General features: G+C 37.0%; 1 protein-coding gene across 1 annotated transcript; it reads right to left on the reverse strand.

The window, feature by feature from the left end:
• Positions 1-3,815: 3,815 nt before the first annotated feature.
• Positions 3,816-5,208, reverse strand: LOC138884651 (uncharacterized). The gene is made up of 5 exons (XM_070165664.1): positions 4,990-5,208; positions 4,739-4,826; positions 4,623-4,633; positions 4,237-4,338; positions 3,816-4,133 (listed from the first exon to the last, which is right to left on the reverse strand). The coding sequence occupies exons 1-5, from the start codon at positions 5,206-5,208 to the stop codon at positions 3,816-3,818; spliced, it is 738 nt and encodes a 245-aa protein (XP_070021765.1).
• Between the last annotated feature and the right edge of the window lie 17,308 nt (positions 5,209-22,516).

The following is a 22,516-nucleotide window of genomic DNA, read 5'->3' on the forward strand; positions in this document are numbered from 1 at the left end:
TGCGGGTGGCAGGAGTCTGTGCTCCTTCCCCCGCCTAGGATGTGGCTGCAGCAAGGGGAAGCAACCCTACCTGAGTCAAAATGGTGTACATGCTCATGAACTACGCCAAAGTCTTTTGAAGGGATGGAGTAGTAGTAGCAGTAGGCGTATCAGGTGCCTGGACTCCAGCTGGGACTGCTGGTGGTACCTCGGCGTCAGCTCGCGCAGGTGCTCTGGGCGCAGGTGCCTGATCATCTTGAGTAGCACGTGTCCTCACCATCTGTGAGAGAATAGAAGACAGAAGATTAGAATTGTGATGTCAAAATATCGTACAACAAGGAAATCAAATGAAGTAGAAATTTTCCTAACAGTTACATAGCCTCTCATAGATAAGTGCAAACGTCTCCGTACTGATCAACGAGGCTATAATAAACTGGCATGTGATCCATGACTCCTATTAACCTAGAGCTATTATACCAACTTTTCACGACCCTGGTTCGCCCTGCGTGAACCATCATGATGGCACCTAGTCTATACGACTAGGTAAGCCTAAATTGCGAAAGATAACCAAAATTGCGGAAGTAAAATAATTTAAAAACAAAAATAAAGCAATAATAGTGTTAAATGTGTCGCGCAGCATACACCATATATAAATCTCAAAAACCAATATCTAAATTCAAGACCCGAAAATTCACGAATCACAAGCAAAGATAAATACTACATAGCTCTAACTTTGGAATGTCTAATAAAACAGAAAAATACCGAAGGGCTAAATACTAAAGGCAGGAATAGAAAAGGACTTCTTGGTCTGCGAATGCGACAGATGTACCTCGGAGTCTCTAAAGCAGTCGCCTCTCTCATGGATGGTAGGCCTGAGAAGCGGTACCTGGATCAGCACATGAAAAACATGCGTAGAAAGGACATGAGTTCACCACAGCGGTACTCAGTAAGTGCCAAGACTAACCTCGCAGTACAACAAAAAGGACCTTTAATGGCAATAAAAACAGCATTGGCGGCAATAACAATAGTCGCTATATTATTTACCGGCAATTGATCTTTAGCCGGTGATACCGGAGTCGGTAAAGCCTTTAGCGGCATTTTTGCCAAACGCTGGTAAAAGGTATGACTTATTGCCGCTAAAATGCATCTGCTTTAACGACAATTATTACCGGCAATTATTATGCTGCTAAACCCATTCTAAAAATGACTAATAATGCTCCTTTAACGTCCATATTTATAGCCGCTAAATTCAAAATATTTGTCGCTAAAAGTCCATACCTTTAGTGGTAATTGTTTTGTGGCAAATAAAGTGGCAACAATATCTCTTCTAAAAACGTATTAGTAATTCCCCGTTAGCGTCCATTTTAATGGATAGTAAATTCAATTAAATTGCCGCTAAAAGTCATCTTTAATAGCAATATAATGGAAACGTCTTAATCCTGTTAAATTGGCACTAAAATTCACAAGCTAAAATGGTAAGTTTAGCCATCATTAATAATAGCTACTACATTCGACCAAAAAATAATGCAAATAACAAAACATATTGATATTAATTCATAAAGCTATATTATATCTCGTTAAATCTTAACAAACAAAAGGAAGTACTAATCCAAAATATTAATATCACAAAACCTTAAAAAATAACTCACATTGTTTGAAGTAAATAGCTAATGTCATTATATAACTAATCTTAACGAATAACAATTTTCAAATAATCTCTGAAACTCTTCGTCTTATTGAAATCATCCACCCGCTAAATTATCGAACATCAGACTGTATGACCTAAAATAATAAAATAACTATGTCAATAGGAAGTAAATGTTGCCAAACAACAAAGCTGATAATAGTTTGCGAGGTTATGAAATTAAAAGTCCATAACCAGAAAGGGACACAAGCAAAATTGCAAGAATCTGCTTCATTAATATCTCAAAAGTATGTATAGTCTCATCTATGAAGTATTTTAGTATGCCTGTAAATGCATATCTACAAACAAACATATCAAATCAGCCTTTTGAGCATTCTTCACCCAAAATTTTCAATTGGCAACAGAGTTTCTCCTAAATCAAATCTTACTGCATGAATCTAGTGCTCTATATCTTAGAAACTTAGCTATTCTCAAGCCATTTCGTAACTACTTTAGGTATGACAGTATAATGACAAGGAATGGTTTAAATGGTAACTGATGGATATGTTGGAGGTAATGCAACTGCTTTAAATTGTAATGGGATATCCAAGGAGTTAGTACCATGCAACAACAGTACTAAAGAACCTCTAACCAGTGGCCATTTAGCGAGGGACAACCATGCTCGACCAAATGTTTCAAAGAAAAATCTGGTGGAGGAGCTTATGGGCAAATATGCTCACAGCTCTAATGTTCCAACACTGCATTTTTCTACTCCCCACGTCCAACAAATTATTAAGGATGCTCAAAATGCAATAATGTTGAATAATAAAATGGTGAAACAACCTATGGTTACATTAAACACATCTATTTTTGAAGTTCCAACACAGTCATTAGAGTCCTGTGGAGAACATGGTAGTGAGCAATTTGTTCTGTCCACAGGAAATAACAAAAAAATAATCAAGGCAAATTTTAGGGAGATGGTAATTAAACCCAAGCTTTGGTCTCAACAATGTGAATATGAGGGTGAAGAAGACTGGGCTGGTGAGTTTGTAGGAGATTCAATTGCAGAAGATGATCAAGAAAGTGAAGAGGAAGAGAGGCTATCAATTGGCTCGCCTACACTGCCTAGAATTAGCAGCTCGTCAAAACTAGGTTCAAGTAGTAAGCTTAATGCTAAGGCACCAGATTTCATTCCTTTATCGAGGCAGCAACTTGATGGAATAAACAAAATTGAAGCTTGATCAAAGACAGTGACAGTAACTAAGCAAGATGGGCAACAACAACTTGAGAACTCTTCAGTTGCTGCAATAAAAAATGCAGAAGCTAGAAGCAAATTTCAAAACCCAATAATCAGATTACTCAAGGTGATGTTTCAAGCCACTATGTGCAGCAGCAACAGCTTACTACAGCTGGTACTAATGCTGATGGTCGACGAGCAACAACGCCTAACAATTCCGGACAGCAACAGTATAATGCAATCACAGTAGGAGCTGTAGGTACACTTACAACAGGTGAGAAGCAGCAGCAGGACATAACTTCACCAACTATCACTTTGGAGGACAGGAATTTGCTCGATGCCTTGGTAAGTTCCAGACCACTAAACTTTATATTTTCAGCACACTATTTAGACATTATTTCGTTCAAGCAACGCAACCAATGATATCAGATTGAGTAGAATTCAGCTAGAATCCTATAACCCTATTCTTTCAACTAGAATGAATGGAACACTATGGTAACTTTCAAATAGGCTAACCATTACTACTTCAGCTAGCACGCACGAATTCAGTTAACTGGCGCAAAGGATGACTTAATCAGAGATGGAGAAGAAGATTAGAGTCAAGAAGAAAGGTGAAGATGAATAAGGTTTGAAGAAGTTCACGAGAATTTGCAGAAGAAGGAAGAAAACTGCAGAAGGTTGATCAAATAATAGAAAACTCAAATTGTAGCTTGCCGAAGGATATAGGTGAGTAGTAGCATGAGACATTAAAGTATTTTCAGCAACATTAGGTATCCTTGATGTTTATGGTACTCATTAATGGCCACTATTGGCAGCAGGGACCTGATAAATATTAACACACCCGATAACAATACTTTTATAGGATTAAAACATCATTAATAATGTACATAACTTATAAAATCGAGTTACCTGTTCAATTGAGGTGCCATTGATATTTTGAGGTATAGATTCATTGGAAGCATATTTGCGCATCAGTTATCGCATTTCGAGTAATTCTGAGTGCGTCTTCTCCTGATTTTGTTTCATCAGATTCATTTCTTCATTGTGTTTATCCTTTAACTCGGTTATCTCTTGTGTTAACCTTCGGACAGCTTCATTAGACCAATCCTCTCCAACAATAGTTTCTAAGGAAGATCTACTACCCCATAGAACAGAAGCAGTTGGACCAATTCCTAAACCACGAACATATCCACTTTTGTCATTTCCGAAAACCTGAGAATACACATTGTCTTCCCAAGCAACAGGTTGGTCAGTAGAGCTCTCACTATTATTTGTCCTTTCATTTATTATTTTCTGGCCATAAAATACATAAATCCAAATTGGAATTCATTTATTCACTTTTATGTTTTTTCCTAACTATTTCCCAATTAAGAAAATAAAAGAAAAAAAATCTTACAATTGCATTGATAGAATTATCATCCAGTGGTCTACCATCCTTACGTTTTGTATGAGTTAACATGAAAACTTGTGCTAATGTAGGCTCTATCCTATTTATAGCCTAATACAATAAAATTGATGTAAGATATGCATGAAAAAAAATTAAAACATTATAGTTAGTAATTTGAACAAGTTTACCTACTCATCCATCAAGGTAGCAATACTTTTGGATCCTCCTGTGTGAGACATTTTTTGATTGGCCCTATTATTTCTATTTGCTTGGGAACGCCTCTATCGTTGATATATTAAAATGATATCTTAAAAATTATACATAAAGTTTGAGCATAACTAAAATTAAAACACTGAAAATAGTCAACTAGAGGTGTTTTAAAGATTTGTTAATACCTTAGCTTTATCTGAAAGTCAATAAGCGATAAGACCACTCCATTGATCCCTCGGTATGCGACTTGGTCTATTTTTCAGCAAAAGGTCTTTAGTCTTATATTTTCGCAAATACTCACCTTTTAACTCACACTTGTAATCTTTCCATTTCTTTCCTAGTGACTTTAGGACATAAGCTTCTCCTCGTCTTGGGATAGAGAACTTCTTCTAAAAAAATATAAAGCCAATATTTAGAAAACAATATCATGTATAAAAGATTGAACCCATTCATATAATAATAATAATAATAATAATAATAATAATAATAATAATAATAATAATAATAATAATAATAATAATAATAATAATAATAACTACTCAATGCCCTCACAAAATCCACCAATTTCTTCTTTTTCTCCTTGTCAAAATTTCTCCAATCATCTACATGTAAAGGTGTTAGTTCTGGAGTTCTCGTAATGATTCCTAGAAAGCTAGCAAGCTTTCGACCTTTTTCCCCAATAGCTTTGTTACGATTATTAAACAGCACATCAACTACCTTCCCCGGAGGAAGTTTCCAAATATCTTCTAGTAAAGTAGGCCCACGAACCATTCTTGGCTCTAAATTACCTAGAATAGAAAATTCAAAGGTCATCAAATGGCAAAAACTTATATGGTTAAATATGTTAAATAACAATATAATGACAAGGAAAGGTTTAAATGGTAACTGATGGAGTTTCTGGAGGTGATGCAACTGGTTTAAATGGTAATGTGATATCCAAGGAGTTAGTACTAAGCAATAATTGTGCCAAAGAACCTCTGGCAAGTGGCAATTTAGCGAGGGACAACCATGCTCAACCAAATGTTTTAAAGTAAAATCTGATGGAGGAGCTTATGGGCAAACATGCTCACAGCTCTAATGATCCAACACTGTATTTTTCTACTCCTCACGTCAAACAAATTATTAAGGATGCTCAAAATGCAATCATGTTGAATAATAATATAGTGAAACAACCTATGGTTACATTAAACACATATGTTTTTGAAGTTCCAACACAGTCATTAGAGTACTGTGGAGAACATGGTGATGAGCAATTGGTTCCATCCATAGGAAACAACAAAGAAATAATCAACGCAAATTTTAGGGAGACGGTAATTAAACCCAAGCTTTGGTCTTAGAAATGTGAATATGAGGGTGAAGAAGACTGGGCTGGTGAGTGTGTAGGAAATTCAATTGAGGAAGATGATCAAGAAAGTGAAGAGGAAGAGAGGTTATCAGTTGGCTCGCCTACACTGCCTAGAATTAGCAGCTCGTTAAAAGTAGGTTCAAGTAGTAAGCGTAATGCTAAGGCACCAGATTTCATTCCTTTATGGAGGCAGCAGCTTGATAGAATAAACAAAATTGAAGCTCGATCAAAGATAGTGACAGTAAAAAAGCAAGATGGGCAGCAGCAGCTTGAAAACTCTTCAGTTGCTGCAATAAAAAATGCAGAAGCTAGAAGCAAATTTCAAACAGCAGTAACTCCCAATAATGAGATTACTCAAGGTGATGTTTCAAGCCACTATGTGCAGTAGCAACAACTTACTACAACTGGTACTAATGTTGATGGTCGACGAGCAATAACACCTAACAATTCCAGATAGCAGCAGTAGAATGCAATCACAGCAGGAGCTGTAGGTACACTTACAACTGGTGAGCACCAGCAGGACATAACGTCACCAGCTATCACTTTGGAGGATAGGAATTTTCTCCACACCTTGGTAAGTTCCAAACCACTAAACTCTATAAATACAACTCAAGTTGCCAGCACTGCATGTTTGAATAGAATAGAACAAGTAAACAATGCTGCTTTGATTCAAAAAAAAGATAGAAATACATGACTATGTTCTTATAGACTTGCATACAAATTCAATGATATTGAATAATGCAGTTGTAACGACCGATCGGTTGTTTTGAGCTCTATCTCGCCGTGTAGTAGTTTGAGGATATGAGCAGCATCATTTAAGGTATTATGACTTGTACGCGTGGTCGGAATTAAATTTCGGGAAGTTCAGAGTTGATTTGGAAAGAGAATTCTCATTTTGGAAGCTTTAAGTTAGAAGAATTAGCTAAGATTGGATTTCAGAGTAAACGACCTTCGAATTGGGATCTGAAGGTTCTAGAAGGTTCGTATGATGATTTCAGACTTAGGCGTACGCCCGGATTGGGTTTTGGATGACTCGGGAGCGTTCTGGCGCCTATTGTGGAAGTTAACATTTTGGAACAAATTTCATAAGTTTGGCTTGAAGTGCATTTGAGTGTTATCAATGTCCGTTTGGGATTTTGAGTCTGAGGGTAGCTCTGTATGGTGATTCTGGAGTTGGGAGCGCGATCGGAAGTGAATTCAGAGGTACGTAGGTCATTTTGAAGTCATTTGGCTAAAGATAGAAATTTGAATGTTTTTGAGAACTTTGATCGAAGTGGACTTTTTGATATTAGGGTCAGAATCCGATTCCGAAAGTTGGAGTAGGTCCTTAATGTCGAATATAACTTGTGTGCAAAATTTGGGGTCAATCGAACGTGATTTGATAGGTTTAAACATCGAGAGTAGAAGTTTTAAGTTCTAAGGTTCATAATGATTGGATTGGAGGTCGATTCATGATTTCGATATCGTTTGATGTGATTTGAGGCCTCGATCAAGTCCATGATGTGTTTTGGGACTGGTTGGTATGATTGGTTGGGGTCCCGAGGGCCTTGGGTGGATTCCGGGTGGTCAACAGATCGAAAATAAGATTTTTGAAAGGGCTGAAGTTGCTGGTTGCTGATATAACCGCAGCTGCAAATTTTGGGCCACAAGTGTGGAGCCGCAGATGCGGTTCTGTCCAAAAGTGAAGAGACTGCAGATGCGGTGATGGAGCCACAAAACCGGGACCGCACCTGCGGTGGACAAAGCGCAGAAGCAGAAAAGGGGAGCCTGGAGGAAACTACAGAAGTGGTACAGTGGCTCACACTTGCGGAACCATAGAAACGGTCAAGGGACAGTAGGTGCGGAAATGACGGAGGCAGTGAGGCTCTTTTAAATCGGGGGTTGGGTTCATTTAAACCCCATTTTCTTCCATTGGAGCCGATTTTGGAGCAAATTTGAGGTGTCATTTTTACCACCAAGCATGAGGTAAGTAATTTATGCTAGTTTTGAGTTAAATACATGATTATATATGAATTTAGACATGGAAATTTGTGGAAAACGTGGGGTTTGAGGAAAACCTAGAAAATTGATATTCTTGGAATTTGACCACGATTTTGGGTATGGAATTAAGATAAAATCATATATTTGAGTTCGTGAGTTCATGGGTAAACCTTATCTTTGAAATTTTTTGGAATCCGGGCACGTGGGCCCGAGGGCATTTTTGTCAACTTTTTGATCGGGGTTAGGAATTGCTATAAATTGGATTGTAATGAGTAATTAATCATATATTAATGGATTTGCATAATTATTGGCTAGTTTTGGAGCATTGTGCATCGATTCGAGTCTTCAGAAGGGCGTGGAATATCGGTTATGGATCTTCGGAGCGAGGTGAGTCCCATTCTAACCTTGTAAGAGGGAATTGTCCCCATAGGTGAAATAATTAGTTATGTGCTCCTATTTGTGGGGGTTATGTACGCACGATGTGACGAGAGTCCGTGCGTAGCTACTAATATGTGTCAGTCCAGGTAGTCTAGGACCCAAAAGCATGTTATACTTGGAATATTTGTAATCTTATTGACAATTGAATTGCTTAAATCTTATCGAGTTGGAAAATGAATTTCTAAAAGGGATTAAACTTCATTTTCTTAAATCGCTAAAAGAGAATTTATTTTTATTTGGATAAATGTCCCTCGATAAATTCATAATTTGCTATTTGAGCACGTATTTCTATGTGTACCTGCGTCGCATGTATGATTCGCGAGCTGGGTGTTTGTTTATTTATCTTGACCGCATAGCATGTATGGTTCGCGAGCAGGGTAATAGATGCATCTATGGTTCGCGCCATTCGACCCTCGGTAGTGCAAATTTTACACTTCTGTTGGATCAGGCCGTATGACCTCGGCATGATTTGCGCATGCTTGTATTGCTTGCCTTGAAACTTATTGAAGTTGTTGTTGCCTCTTCCTGGCTTAAGAATATATGTATAAATGATGAAAAGAAAATTGGAAATTTCCTATAAAAGAGAGAATTGTTTCCTTGCTTCAACCTATCGAACTATAATCATGTTTATAAAAATCCACGATTTGATTTATTATTTTTATAACATAATTGGACCATTAGTAAGTGTCGAAGTCGACCTCTCATCTCTACTTCTTCGAGATTACACGGGATACTCATTGGGTGCACGTTGTCTTTCGTACTCATACTACACTTCTATGCATTTTTGTTGCATATGCACATGCATCTCTAGTAGCCTAGTGGGCATAGCAATATGGTTGATACAGAGACTTAGGTGAGCTGCATTTCTTGAGATGACCCGAAGCCAGCAAGTCTCTTTCAGATTACTGTATTTATTTTCTGTCCAATATTATATTCCGGACGGTTGTTGTATTATATTATTTCTTAGAAATTGTTCATGCACTTGTGATACCGGGTACTGGGATGCCTTTGGGTTTATACAGGAATTTTAAAAGTTGTTAAATGTTTCATTATTTATTCATGAGAATTTACTATGTATTGTTTTAAACGTTTAAAAGAAATATTTTCGGAAATATTTAAACGAGAATCTAATTAATTATTTTAGTTGGCTTGCCTGACAGCGGTGTCCGGCACCATCACGACCCTTAGTGAATTTTGGGTCGTGATAGTAGTGGAAGGAGAATGGCCTATCCCTTGGTCTGTAGCAAGAGAAGTGGAGGAGATCAAGCAACTAATGTCAAGATGCAATGTTACAATATCACATACACTCAGAGAAGACACTCTCTTAATTGTTACAAGTTGCACTATATAACTACTTCGATATCACAATAGAAATTACAGAAAATCACAATTGCTAGTTACACTATATAAACTAGTTAGATTAACCATTGTATCCACACAATTACGATTAAGATTTGAAAATGATTCCAGAGAAAAGTGTTACCTGATTCATAATCATTTTGTTGAACTTCTGTACCACCAGTAGAACATTCAAATCACAAGATTGATCATGTGACTGGTCTTCAGAAAAGTTCTGATTATCCATCAACTGCTCAATATAAGGCTGGGTGGCAAAATGGTTTTGACCATCCATCAAATGCTCAATATAATATCTCACATCTTCATCGCCGTCTTCTTCAATTACCAGTCGGTTGCGACCTCTAGTTCGCATTGTTTCTTCTCCAAAATAAAAAATATTATCTAGCTGCATTATGCTATATTAGTACTATATTGACTCCAACAAATCAGCAGGCCACTTGCAAAACATGAGGAAGCATCATCCAAATCTCAATATGTGAAAAATATCAACAACTCAGGTAACGCAAACAAAGCCTTGCGACAAATATTGTTCTAGAGGTAAGAGTTATTTATGAACTAGGAAAATAATTATCAAGTGATAGTACCACCTTATAATATCACATTTAAATGGATACAATAAGCAAAATATATGTAGAAGAAAGCACAATAAATTCACTCAAACATCCAATATTCAAATTTCTGAAGCAAAAATATAACACCCTTAGAGTTTATTACATAAAATTTGCAACAAAAATATTCTATAAGTACCACCTATCTTATTCAGAATCACATTCATTTTCTATGTTATTTTCTCCCTCAACATTAGCTTCACCATCATTTGGAGAAGGTTGAGAATCTACGTTTGTATCAATTATTATCCCATCGAAACCACTTCTTACCCAATCATTATACTCATCTTCTAAAACACAAGCATTTTCTAAAAGAACCATGTCAGCGGCATCACTTTGCGTTGATGACTCAAATTGCACATTATTTTCCTCTCCCATATTAAAAATGTCTCAAGATTTAATTAACCTAGGGACAAACCATTCATTATCTTGAGATCTTGCATAAATATACTTGTTGAGCTTATTCTACAAAAATAAAGGGCTCATGACGTTCTCGATCGTCAGAGTCTGTCAGGTGTGTGAAATTCACAAGTGTGAAACCCAAGTCTTCTTCCTTAATTGCTCTACCTTTGGTTACATCAACCAAATCACACTTAAATAAGATGACCTTAAATTTCTCATAGTAGTTTAACTCCACAATATCATTCAATCTGCCATAATATGTAATATTTGCAGATTTTGGAGCATTATCACTTGTACTTGCATAACATTCAATCTTTGAAATGACCATAACACGACTATTTTGTGTCACATTGAACTCTTCACTTTGTTTTGTTTGGAATCGATACCTATTATTAATATCGAGGGCACTGAATCTTTTTGCAATGTAATTCGGTCCTTGTTCTAGGACTTTAACATCCTTTAAGATGTTAGATGTGGCTTCCAACTCCTTTACCTAACCAAATAAAAGATACAACTATAAATATAGATATTTGTACAAGGATAATAATTTAATGTAAACAATGACATAGTCCTACTACTTACTTGCTACTTGAACCACTCATGAAATATATCGAAATGCACACAATCAAGTTGATGTTGTGTCAAACGGCGCTTACGATGTGCTCTTTTGATTTCAGCAATATGTTCCCTATACATGCAACTCGCATAAATCAATTTTGTTATCAAATAAGTAATATATATATATATATATATATATATATATATATAGAGAGAGAGAGAGAGAGAGATAGATATATATTAAATAATAGATATAACACTTACTTTTTATAATTCTCAACCACTTCTGATTCACAATTGAAAAGCACATGTCGATGTGCTTGCAACCATGTTTTGTCATCTAACTCAAATACATCTACTCCACCGTACGACTCCCCAACAGTAGAAAAAAGAGATTCTTCTTTATTAATCTCATGCTCAATTTCATCAGTCCATTTTCTTGATCAATAAGACCTTGAATCTTCACCTCTAAATATCGTGAGCAGAATGCCATACACTCATTTGCTATGTATGCTTCCACTGTTGAACCTTCTGGACATGCACGATTATGAACATATAATTTTAAAGTACCCAAATACCTATGGAACAAAGTAATATTATTAGTTTGATATTAGAGTATTTAACAACTAACGACATATAACAAAGATTCAATGATATTCTACATACCTCTTAATTGGATACATCCAGCGATAATGTAATGGTCCCGCATGTTTAGCCTCACTTGCCAAGTGAATAACCAAGTGTATCATAACAGTAAAGAATCCTGGGAGGAAGTGTTTCTCCATAGTAGACAATGTTTCTGGGATTTTTTCTTCAAGTATGTTTAACTCTTCTAGTTTTAGCTCATTGCTACACAAAACACGAAAGAATATGCATAGTTCAATTAAAACTGAACTTACTCTTTTATCTACTGATCTCCGCAAGGCAAGAGGAAGAAGCTTTTGCATTATAACATGACAATCGTGAGTTTTTAGCCCAGATAACTTTCGTTTGCGTATGCAACGTGAAATATTAGACGCATGGCCATCTGGAAACTTGGCATTTTGTAGTACTTCATAAAATAACTCCTTTTCCTGCTGAGACATTGTGAAAAAAGTAGCAGGAAGATATGCTCTCCCACTAGCTCGATATTGAGGCCATAAGCTTGGTCTTATTTTCATCTCCTTCAAGTCCAACCGAGCTTCTATGTTGTCTTTAGACTTTTTATGAAGATTCATAGTGTATAAATTAAGTTATCGCACACATTCTTTTCTATGTGCATCACATCAAAATTATGGCGCACCAAGTTAAATTTCCAATAAGGAAGATCGAAAAAAAAATACTTCTCTTTTTCCATATGTTTTTCATCACCCCACTTACCCCATTCAGCACTACTGACCTAGATACTGGACAAGGTGAAGGTCTTGTTTCTTTAATCCCATCAAATGATTTCGCATCATTCCGATATTTGTGTCCCGACTTCAAGAAGCATCGATACCCCATGTAACAAAACTTTCTGCCATGTTTCAGCCTTCGAGATTAAGTGTTTATTTACAAGAAGGGCATGCAAATCGACCATAAGTGCACCATCCAGAGAGAGTACCATATGCAGGCAAGTCATTTATAGTCCATATAAGAGCTGCTCGCATTTGAAATATCTCCTTAGTAGAGGCATCGTATGTTTGTACCCCAACATCCCATAATCCATTTAACTCTTCTATTAGAGGTTGCAAAAATACATCGATATTATTGCCAGGCACTTTGGGTCTAGGAATAAGTAAGGACATAATGAAGAACTCTTGTTTCAGTCACATCCATGGAGGAACATTATATGGCATTAAAATCACTGGCCATGTACTATGAATAGTTCGCATTGTGCCAAATGGATTAAATCCATCAGAAGCTAATCGTAGGCTCACATTGCGAGGGTCTCCAGCGAATTCAGGATATTTACTATCAAATATTTTCCAAACTTCAGAATCTGCAGGATGTCGTAGAACTCCATCTTTGTTGCACTCTTCATGATGCCAACGCATTGCTTTAGAAGTTTCCGAAGACATAAACAGTCTTTGTAACCTTGGTTTTAAAGGAAAATACCTTAGGACCTTGGCTGGGATTTTTCTAGCATCATTTTCCGTGTAGAAGCTCCACAAACATTGCATTTATTGACATTCTTATTAGTAAACTCTTTCCTAAAAAGCATGCAATCATTGGGACAAACATGAATTTTCTCATACTTTAAGCCCAAGCCTTCAACTATCTTTTCGGTCTCATAGAAAGAAGGAGACAATTTTTCTCCTTCAGGCAGCGCATCCTTGAATAGTCCAAGCAAAACATTAAACGATTCATTTGAACATGCATTTTGTACGATACAGATGCATAAAAAGGACATTTTGCTAAATTTCTTACATTCTGGATATAGTTCTTCATTTGCCTCCTTCATGAGCCGTTCAAACTTATCCACCTCTGGATGTGGTTGATTTCAAGATGGATGAGCAGTATTCTCTTGTAAGTTATGATCTATGCCACCCCCTTCACTAACATCAGTATCCATGAACTGTGTAAAGCCTCCAAAGGCATCATGTATCATTCATGTCATATCATCGCCCCTTAAAGTTGACCGGCTGTGATTATTTGCTTGAGCATTGTTTGATCCCTTTAGAGACTCACCATGATAAAACCAAGTATCATATGATGGCATAATACCATTAATCACAAGATGATCATATGTTATAGTCCAGTTTATTTGATGGATAATCACACACTTCGTACAAGGATATGCAATTTGTTCTCCATCTTGTTTTTCAGAAAACGCATGGTTTATAAACTCCTCTACTCCATCCAAATATTCTTTACTAACTTTATCACAATGCATCCATCATTTATTTCTAGGATTGTCTATGATGCTCAAGATATTCTTTTTTGTTCTATACTTACTGCGAGAGCTAAAAATTCATTAGTAAAAAGAGGAAATTAATAAAAAATATAGTTCAAATAAAATAACCATCTTATTAGTAGGTAATTCCATAGCTCAAAGATATTATTTTAATAATTAAAACTATCAAACAGAAATCCATTAAAACTATCAAATAGTTAAACTATCTCTAATTTCTTCTATGGTTTCCATATATTGGTTCATAAATTTTTTAAAAATAGAAATATTAAATTTATAAATTATACTTCTTCTATGATTTTCATATGTCTGTTCGTAAACTTTTTAAGAATAGAATTATTACTTATAAATTATAGAAGTACCATACATCATATATTTTAAAATTGAAGATATTACAATTGTCAAACCCTAATTGTATATGGACATGAGCTAGCTGAATAATTTGCAAATTTCAGTAATGATACAGCAATTTCCAATTTTAGAAATCTGAATGAGGTCATTCAAAGGCATATATTATTTTCTTGAAGTATGATGTATTATTATCCCTTAAAAAAAGATGATAAACTGTTGTACTAGAATCCCTAAGTAAAGCAGAAAAAAGCTGATAGTTCAAATTTTTCTCATGGTCCAACTTCTTTCTTCACTTCACAAATTATTTATTCTTTCGATAATTTTTCTTAACTTCACTGTTTTGCAACAGTCATATCAAAAATTGAAGTGTATATAGTTAGATAAATTGAAAAATGTTTTGATTAGTAAAACCAATAACCTATCGGAGAAACAGTTAGAGCAAAAGGATCAAATCAGTCAAGCTGAGCATATGCTTATTTCGTACAGAGGCATCAGATTTATGAAAATAAGAAAATCTCGCATCAATTAGCAAAAATAAAAAACAGTATGTATGTCGACTAATGGATTCATATCCCGACTAGTGGTAGATTCAATGAAAACATCAATATGCATCAACGACACTTAAAACATTTCTGAATAGTCTCAAGAATAATAGTAGCCTTAGAAAATATACATAAGAATCAATTCATAAAATAGTAGAGGAACAAAGGAGGAATAAACTCAATCAATCGCACATAAATATAATAATAGTCGGTTATCACAAACGACTTAGCATATGCAGAAAAACTATACTTTCACAAATCTCAAAACGCAATAGTTGGATATCAAAAATTACAAATATTTACTTGGTAAGAAGATTTTTTTTGTGAAAAAAGACAAGAAATTGAAGGAGATGATAAATTTCTGCAACAATCTTGAACCTACATAAAAAGAGAAGTTAGAGACGATTAAAGGGAGAATACTAACGATGAAGATTGAGCATAATCGAGCAGCACCAATACCAACTCAATTTAAATCGCAATTGTTGGGTATGAAGAGAAGTTATAACTGGGGAAGAAGAGGATTTATCTTTGGAAAAGGTTGATGGAGACCTGATCGATGTAGGCTAGCAGAGTCGTGACTTTGTTAATCTTGTTCGATGTAGGATTTGGCGAGTTTCTGCATTCGTTCAATGAAGGGAAAAAGATGATCGAGATCTGGTCGAAGTAGTCTTGAAGAGTCGTGACTCTATTCGATGTTTTTGGGCGCGATTCTGTATCCGCTCAACGAAGAGAATAGGTTTTCCTCTTATTTTCTAATTGGAGGGAATAATTCATTTTTATCCAAAAAAAATTGGAGGGAAAGATTATTATTTTTTGGGGCGTGGACGGAAAGATAAAATAATAAAAATTGATTTTAATTAGTACTTTTTAGTGTCAATTATTTTATTGTCGGTAAAAGGATATTTTTTAGTGGCTAATGGCCATGTGCCGCTAATATTTCAGCTTAATGAATCAATTAGCGGCAATTGCATTATTGCCACTAAATAATTGCCGCTAAAGGTCCTTTTTGAAGTAGTGTCGGTCGGGTAGTGACGAGGAAGGTCAGGGCTCTACTGAGGTTAAATAAATAATAAAAATGACAGGATAAGATGAGCAGTAAAAGTTGAGAATCTATAGTAAGCATCTATACAACATAATAATAGTACGATAACGGAAACAGAGATAAAAGGGAAACCACAAGGAAATACCACTCATAGCAAGGATGATAATCAGCGATCTCTTGGTATCCCAAGGATCTCTTGGTATCCTCAATGTATATTAGGGATCTCTTTGTATCCCGATGATCTCTTGGTATCCTCAATATATGCTAGGGATCTCTTGGAATCCCGCACCTCAGTCCAAATCATAGATACATACAGGGGATCTCCCAGATGTGTAGTCCCAAATTAAAACACACTGAAGAAACACAAAAATACTCAATTAAATGCCAATTTTGTACCAAGTAAGCAGTTAATTCTAGCCTAACATTATTCACGTAATGCAATTAAGGCAGTTTAAGCAAATAGGCAATAAGTCAACTAAACATACTTTTCTAAACTAACAACAGACTAAATTCGCAAGTAGAATAAAGCAGGAGAAAGGAACTCAATTGAAATACTTAAAGTAAAACTGGATTTTCAACATTTAGCTCAAGTACGGACTCGTCACCTCAAGTACAAGGCATTTCAATTATCATATATATCATATCCTAAGGGGAAGGTCCCCTACACAAGGTTAGACAAGCCACTTACCTCGAACCAACTCAAAAATCAACCCGACACCACGTATTTTCCACGAGTACTCAACTCCAAATGGCCAAAATATCCAAGTGATTCCCCTTTGTTTTACTCAAAAATCTCTCTCAAAGCTTTAAACCCGAATGTAAATGGTGAAAGAATAGCTCAAATTCGCGAAGGCAACTATTTATATGTTCTTCCCAGTGATTTTCGCATTTGCGATTGTCACACCTCCTTTTTCCGCGCCAGAGGGGCGCAAGGGGAGTTTTTCCAATTAAAGGACAATCGAAACGAGATTGGTTTAATTATTTCAGAGTCGCCACTTGGGAGATTTAGGGTGTCCCAAGTCACCAATTTTAATCCCGAATCGAGGAAAAGAATGACTCTATATTATGGTCTGCGTACCAGAAATCCGGATAAGGAATTCTGTTAACCCGGGAGAAGGTGTTAGGCATTCCCGAGTTCCGTGGTTCTAGCACGGTCGCTCAACTGTTATATTCGGCTTGATTATCTGATTTTATACAAGTGTGAACTTATGTGCAAAATTTAACTTTTAACCGCTTTTATCATTTACTGTTTTTATCAAGAATTGCAACGTTGTGAAAATGTATCTCGAACCGCGTTACAATCAATGTACCCGTGGTCGTCGACACACTTTGACTCCGTTGAGATTTGGATTTGGGTCACATCAATGTGCACCCGAGTTTAAGGAAATTAAATTATTAAAGGCGCGCCTAAAGCGACTAGCGTATTTATTTTGGGTAAGACCGTGGAATTTTACTAAACGGTCCATCCCGAAGTCTAAACAATTTTTAAAGCAAATATTTACTGAGGGCCCCGCAATTTGTATTTTATTTGGCGAGGCTCATCTCGTTCTTTATTTTTTAATGAATTTGCAACGTCATGGACATGCATCTCGAACCACGTCACAATCAATGTACCCGTGATTAGAAACACATTTCGACTCCGTTGAGAATTGGATTTGGGTCACATAAATGCGCACCCGAGTTTAAGAAGGTAAGATTTATTAAGGCGCGTCCTAAAGAGTCTAACGTATTGTTATTTTTAGGAGAGTTGTGAGATTTGCTAAACAACCCGTCCTGGAACCTAGATGCTTTGATAATACACATTTAAACAAGGGCCCCGCGTCTGTGCGTTTTGTTTATTTTCATCGAGGCTCATCTCGTTCTTATTTTTTTTAAAAGGATATCCTATAACAACTACGTTTCTCGTCGTGTTTGTCTTTATCAATTGAAAACAGTAGATAGTCCTAATTAATTAAATGCTTGCAAGTTGTTTGTAATGACATTCAGAAAAGCTAAAAAAATTCAGAAATGAGGCTGTATGTACAGTCAGCCGAACAAACAATTATAGGCCCAAATCCAGCCCATGCGTGATAGGCCAGACCTGGGCCTCTGCCTGTTCGACGCGGGCCTACTTGGTTTGCTTCGATTTGGGCTCGACCTTCATGAGGTTGAGGCCCTGAACTGATTCTTTGTTCTGTGAAATGAGTTTATCAATTTATGTGACAATATGGCAAAAGGAGAAAGAACTTTAACTAAAACGGATAGCTTTCCTATTTGGCCTACATTAGAGAATATACTACACCATCAGACTAAGTCTGAAATACAACTTATTACACTGGGCATATTTTCCACCTAGCAGCATACATACAAGGCTAGCATTCGTTAACCTACATTGATATACTTAGTATGTAGGCTGCTTCTATTGTCCAAACAAAAATGTAACTATTTCATGACATTTAGAGTAACAGTTCATGTATATATATAAAAAAACAATCTGCAGGTCTTCTCTTTTGCATTCATGCTCAAACTTTCAGTTACATTTGTGGTATTAATTGTGTACCTGGTATGGAGGACAAAGAAGGAAGGAATGATCAGCTAGGCAGTATGCAGTAAACACAGCAACAACAGATACACAGCAACAACCAAATAGCCACGAAGATGAAGCTCACACGTTGGTCGAACAGCAGACAAATATTCCCAGGAAGCAAGATAGGAAACAAGACCAATCGAGAAAAGAACCAGAATATTTTGTGCTATAGCCAACAGAAATTCAATAACCACCAAAGCTCAGTACACAACCAGCACAGTTTCAAACAATCAGGAAGACTACAACTCAATGTACAGCACACAAAACTCAATGTAGTAGCAATCACAGCTGAAGATACACAGGCTTCTCTTAATGGAACAGTAATCAACCTAGTTAGGATGACCAGCTTGATTTCTTATGCAGTTTTGGACAATGTTCAGTTACAGTATTTTCTGGAAATTTCTTTCTGTTTTTCTTCACTTTTCTTTAACTCACAAAATCCCTCTCAAAACTAAAATTTCCAGCCTTTTCTCTTTTTTTTTTCTGAAGACTAAAAGTCCCAGCCCTTTTTCAGTTCTCAAATGGCCTATTTATAAGCCAAAGTGACCAAGTGCAGCTAAGCTGCCCCCATGCTGCAACTTGCAGCCTGCCCATACCCTGTTAAACCCATGCTTGAGCATCTCTTGATGCCAGCCATTTGTTCCCCACGCTTGGTTTATTCTTTAATCAAGGGTTATGGGCTTATTTTAGTATTCCTTTTAAACCCATACTCTTGTGTCTTGTCCCCCATTGGCATTAGTTTAATCCTAATTTAGTACCCCATTTGTCAGCTTATTTAAACTAATTATTTCTGTTCCTTTTAACACCCCAGAATACCCCTGTCAACCTTGATTATTACTGCCCCTGCCTATTGCAGCATCAGGGCATTTTTTGAACTGATGAAAGTTCGAACTCAAGACTGCCTGGGCTGAACCTTTTCAGTCAGTTTTACAGTGCAAACAAACCATTTCAAACAATGCTGGGGCATACAGTCAGTGGCAAAGCTCAATTAGTCATGCGACATTATTAGCTCATTCGATTTATTAGTTATAGAAAGCTAATCGACGATATTTATCGAGTCGACTATACTAATTATAACAGGTAATAATCAATCGCTCACATAAACAATACGTTTAGGGACCTAAAGGGCATCAGACAATTTTTGTTCAATTACTGGGGCCTATATGAGTTAACTTATCTGACGATTAAACTAATCGACGATCATGTTTATCACAGAGTACATTCAGAATACACACATAGAAAATCAACCGACCAAAGAAAAAGGTCTTTAAAGAGATGAAAGAAATCCGAATGAAAAATAACAAAAAATAACAAACAAACACAACGAAACATGCTGACCACTTAATCAAAACTAACACAAAAGAAAGGAAAACTTACCGAAAATGTTTAAATCAAACAGACCCAAATCTGATTCAACTTCGAACTTTTGAGGCCGAACAAACTTTAATCAGGGTGTTCTCACATGAGAACACCTTGATTAAGGTCTATTAGACCTCAAACCCATGTCCAAACCGGCCGGATTCCCCAGGTGCATGTGTTCTAAAGTCTGGATTTCCAGATCTGATTTTTAGGGAGTTGTGGGTAGATTCGGACCAAACCAAGCTTGGTTTGGTCACGAGGAAGGTCAGGGGAGTGTCTGGTATGAAGATGGGGTGGTTTGGCATAGATCCGGGTTCGACTCAAATCTTCAAATGAAGATTCGAGACGAACGAAAGTGATTCGAGGCTCGTGGTTAGTGGATTCGTGTTCAGGACAGTGAGGTGGTCCTAGGGTGTTCAGGAGGCGGTCATCGGCGTTCATGCCGCCGGCTTTAATGGCGAGGGATACTGGGGCGGCTGCTAGGGTTCGAGGATGAGAAGGGGTTGTGTTTGGGACGAGGGTGTACAGTGGGGAAGGTGGGGTTTGGTTTGGGGGGCGTGGGGTGTAATGGAGAGCTTATATATGTATTGAGGATTTAGATCCTGGCCGTTGGATCAAGTGAGATCTATGGCCAGGATCCATCCACTTAGGAAAGACGGTGTCGTTTGGGCGTGATGGTGGGTGAGATCGGGTAAAGGGCATGGATCGGGCCATGTTGACGGGTTTAGAGAAGGGCCTGGATCCGTTGGATCAATGGGGTTGGACGGCTTAGATCATCTTGCCTGAAACGACGTCGTTGAGGCGAGTTGAACAGCCTGATCTGGACCGTTCGTTTGAATCAGATCAACGGCTTTGGTAGGGATGCCGATACGGCGTCGTTTGAGTCCGTGTTTGGGCAGGCTTGTTTTGGACTGGATCAGAGTGCTGGTTTGGGCCTGTTTTATTTCATTTCTTTTGGGCCCAAACCGGTTTTCCCTCACTCTTTTACTTTTCTTTTTTCTCTTTTTTTTTTCTTTTAATAATAATAAATAAAATAGTGAAATTAAAATCAACAACACTGTAACATTTCCACATAATTATCACAAAAATATTTAAGTAAGTTAAATCACAACCTAGAACGAACGACGCACATATATTCATATTTTTGAATTTTCTTTTAACGACACATATATTTTATATATATTTTTTTTGTATTTTTGTTTGATAATGACTAGATGCAAAATGGACAGACCCACAAACACATGTCACGGACAGATCGAAAAATTGTACAGCGAAACCATTTGTCACTATTTTTATTTTCTTTTGGAGCGATTGTCCGTAAAGCAAAAATCACGTGCTTACAGCTGCCCCTCTTTGCCCGAAGACACGAAGGGTTTTCGCGCAAAGATAAAGCGAGCGATTTTTGCCCGTCCGAATACTCCGTGTGAAGCATTTTTTGAAAAAGATTTGACCGAACCTTAAAAATTCCCAAATTCCGCTTCTGTGGTCTCTACACTGCTTTTATGGCACCAAACCTGCGGAACCCAAACTGCAGTTGCGGTTATGATAGAAGACCAGCTGCTGCAGCAAATTTCAAACTCCAAAACCCTACGTCAACCATCCGAATTCATTCCGAGGCCCCCGGGACCTCAACCAAAAGCATCAACATATCCTAAAATATTATTCAAACTTGTAGCAATCATCAAAACACTTCAAACACCATCAAAACAACCAAAACACATCGGATTCAAGCCTAAGTTTCTAAAATCTTCTGAATTCCGCTTTTGATAAAAAACCCAACCAAACCACGTCCGAATGAATTGAAATTTTGCACACACTTCCCAAAGGACACAATGGAACTACTGTAACTCTCAGAATTCCATTCTAACCCTCAGATCAAAATCTCACTATCGGACCGGAAACTTTAAAAATTCCACTTTCGGCATTTCAAGCCTAAATTAGCTATAGACCTCCAAAACACAATCCGAACACGCTCGTAACCCTGAAATCACCTAACGGAGCTAACGGATCCATCTGATTTCTATTCCGAGGCCGTCTTCACACTTTCAGACTACGGTCAACTTTCCAACACTTAAGCTCTTATTTAGGGACTAAGTGTCCCAAAACTCTCCGAAACTCAAAACCGAACATCCCTGCAAATAATATTAGCATAAATAAACTTGGGGAAAATAGTAAATAGGGCATCGAGGTGTAAATTGTTAAAACGACTGGCCGGGTCGTCACATTATGTTCTTCAATAGGATATCCTAAATAGAACTTTGATTAGATTACTGCATAATAATTTAATCCATGTACGATATTGCCTACTATCACACCTTCTTTTTAACACCAGAGGGTATATAAGGGAGTTTTTTGTCACGATCCTAACCCCGAACCCGGTCGTGATGGCGCCTCTCGTAAAGACATGGCTAGCGAATTAAACCGAATTCACTTTTTTAAAACAGTTAAATAACATAAAAGCAGTCTAAAGCATGATTTAATAATACTAAGCAGCGAATAATATCAATAAACTACAGAAGTACAACCCGACACAGCCCTAACGGGGGTGTCACAAGTCACGAGCATGTAACATTACTGAATTATTAAATGTAACTACAGAGTTTAAATACTAAACTAAGGAAATAAAGGAAAGATATAGGGAGGAGCTCCGGGCTGTG

This window comes from Nicotiana sylvestris, unplaced genomic scaffold (genome assembly GCF_000393655.2).
Source record: "Nicotiana sylvestris unplaced genomic scaffold, ASM39365v2 Un00019, whole genome shotgun sequence".
Lineage (NCBI taxonomy): Eukaryota > Viridiplantae > Streptophyta > Magnoliopsida > Solanales > Solanaceae > Nicotiana > Nicotiana sylvestris.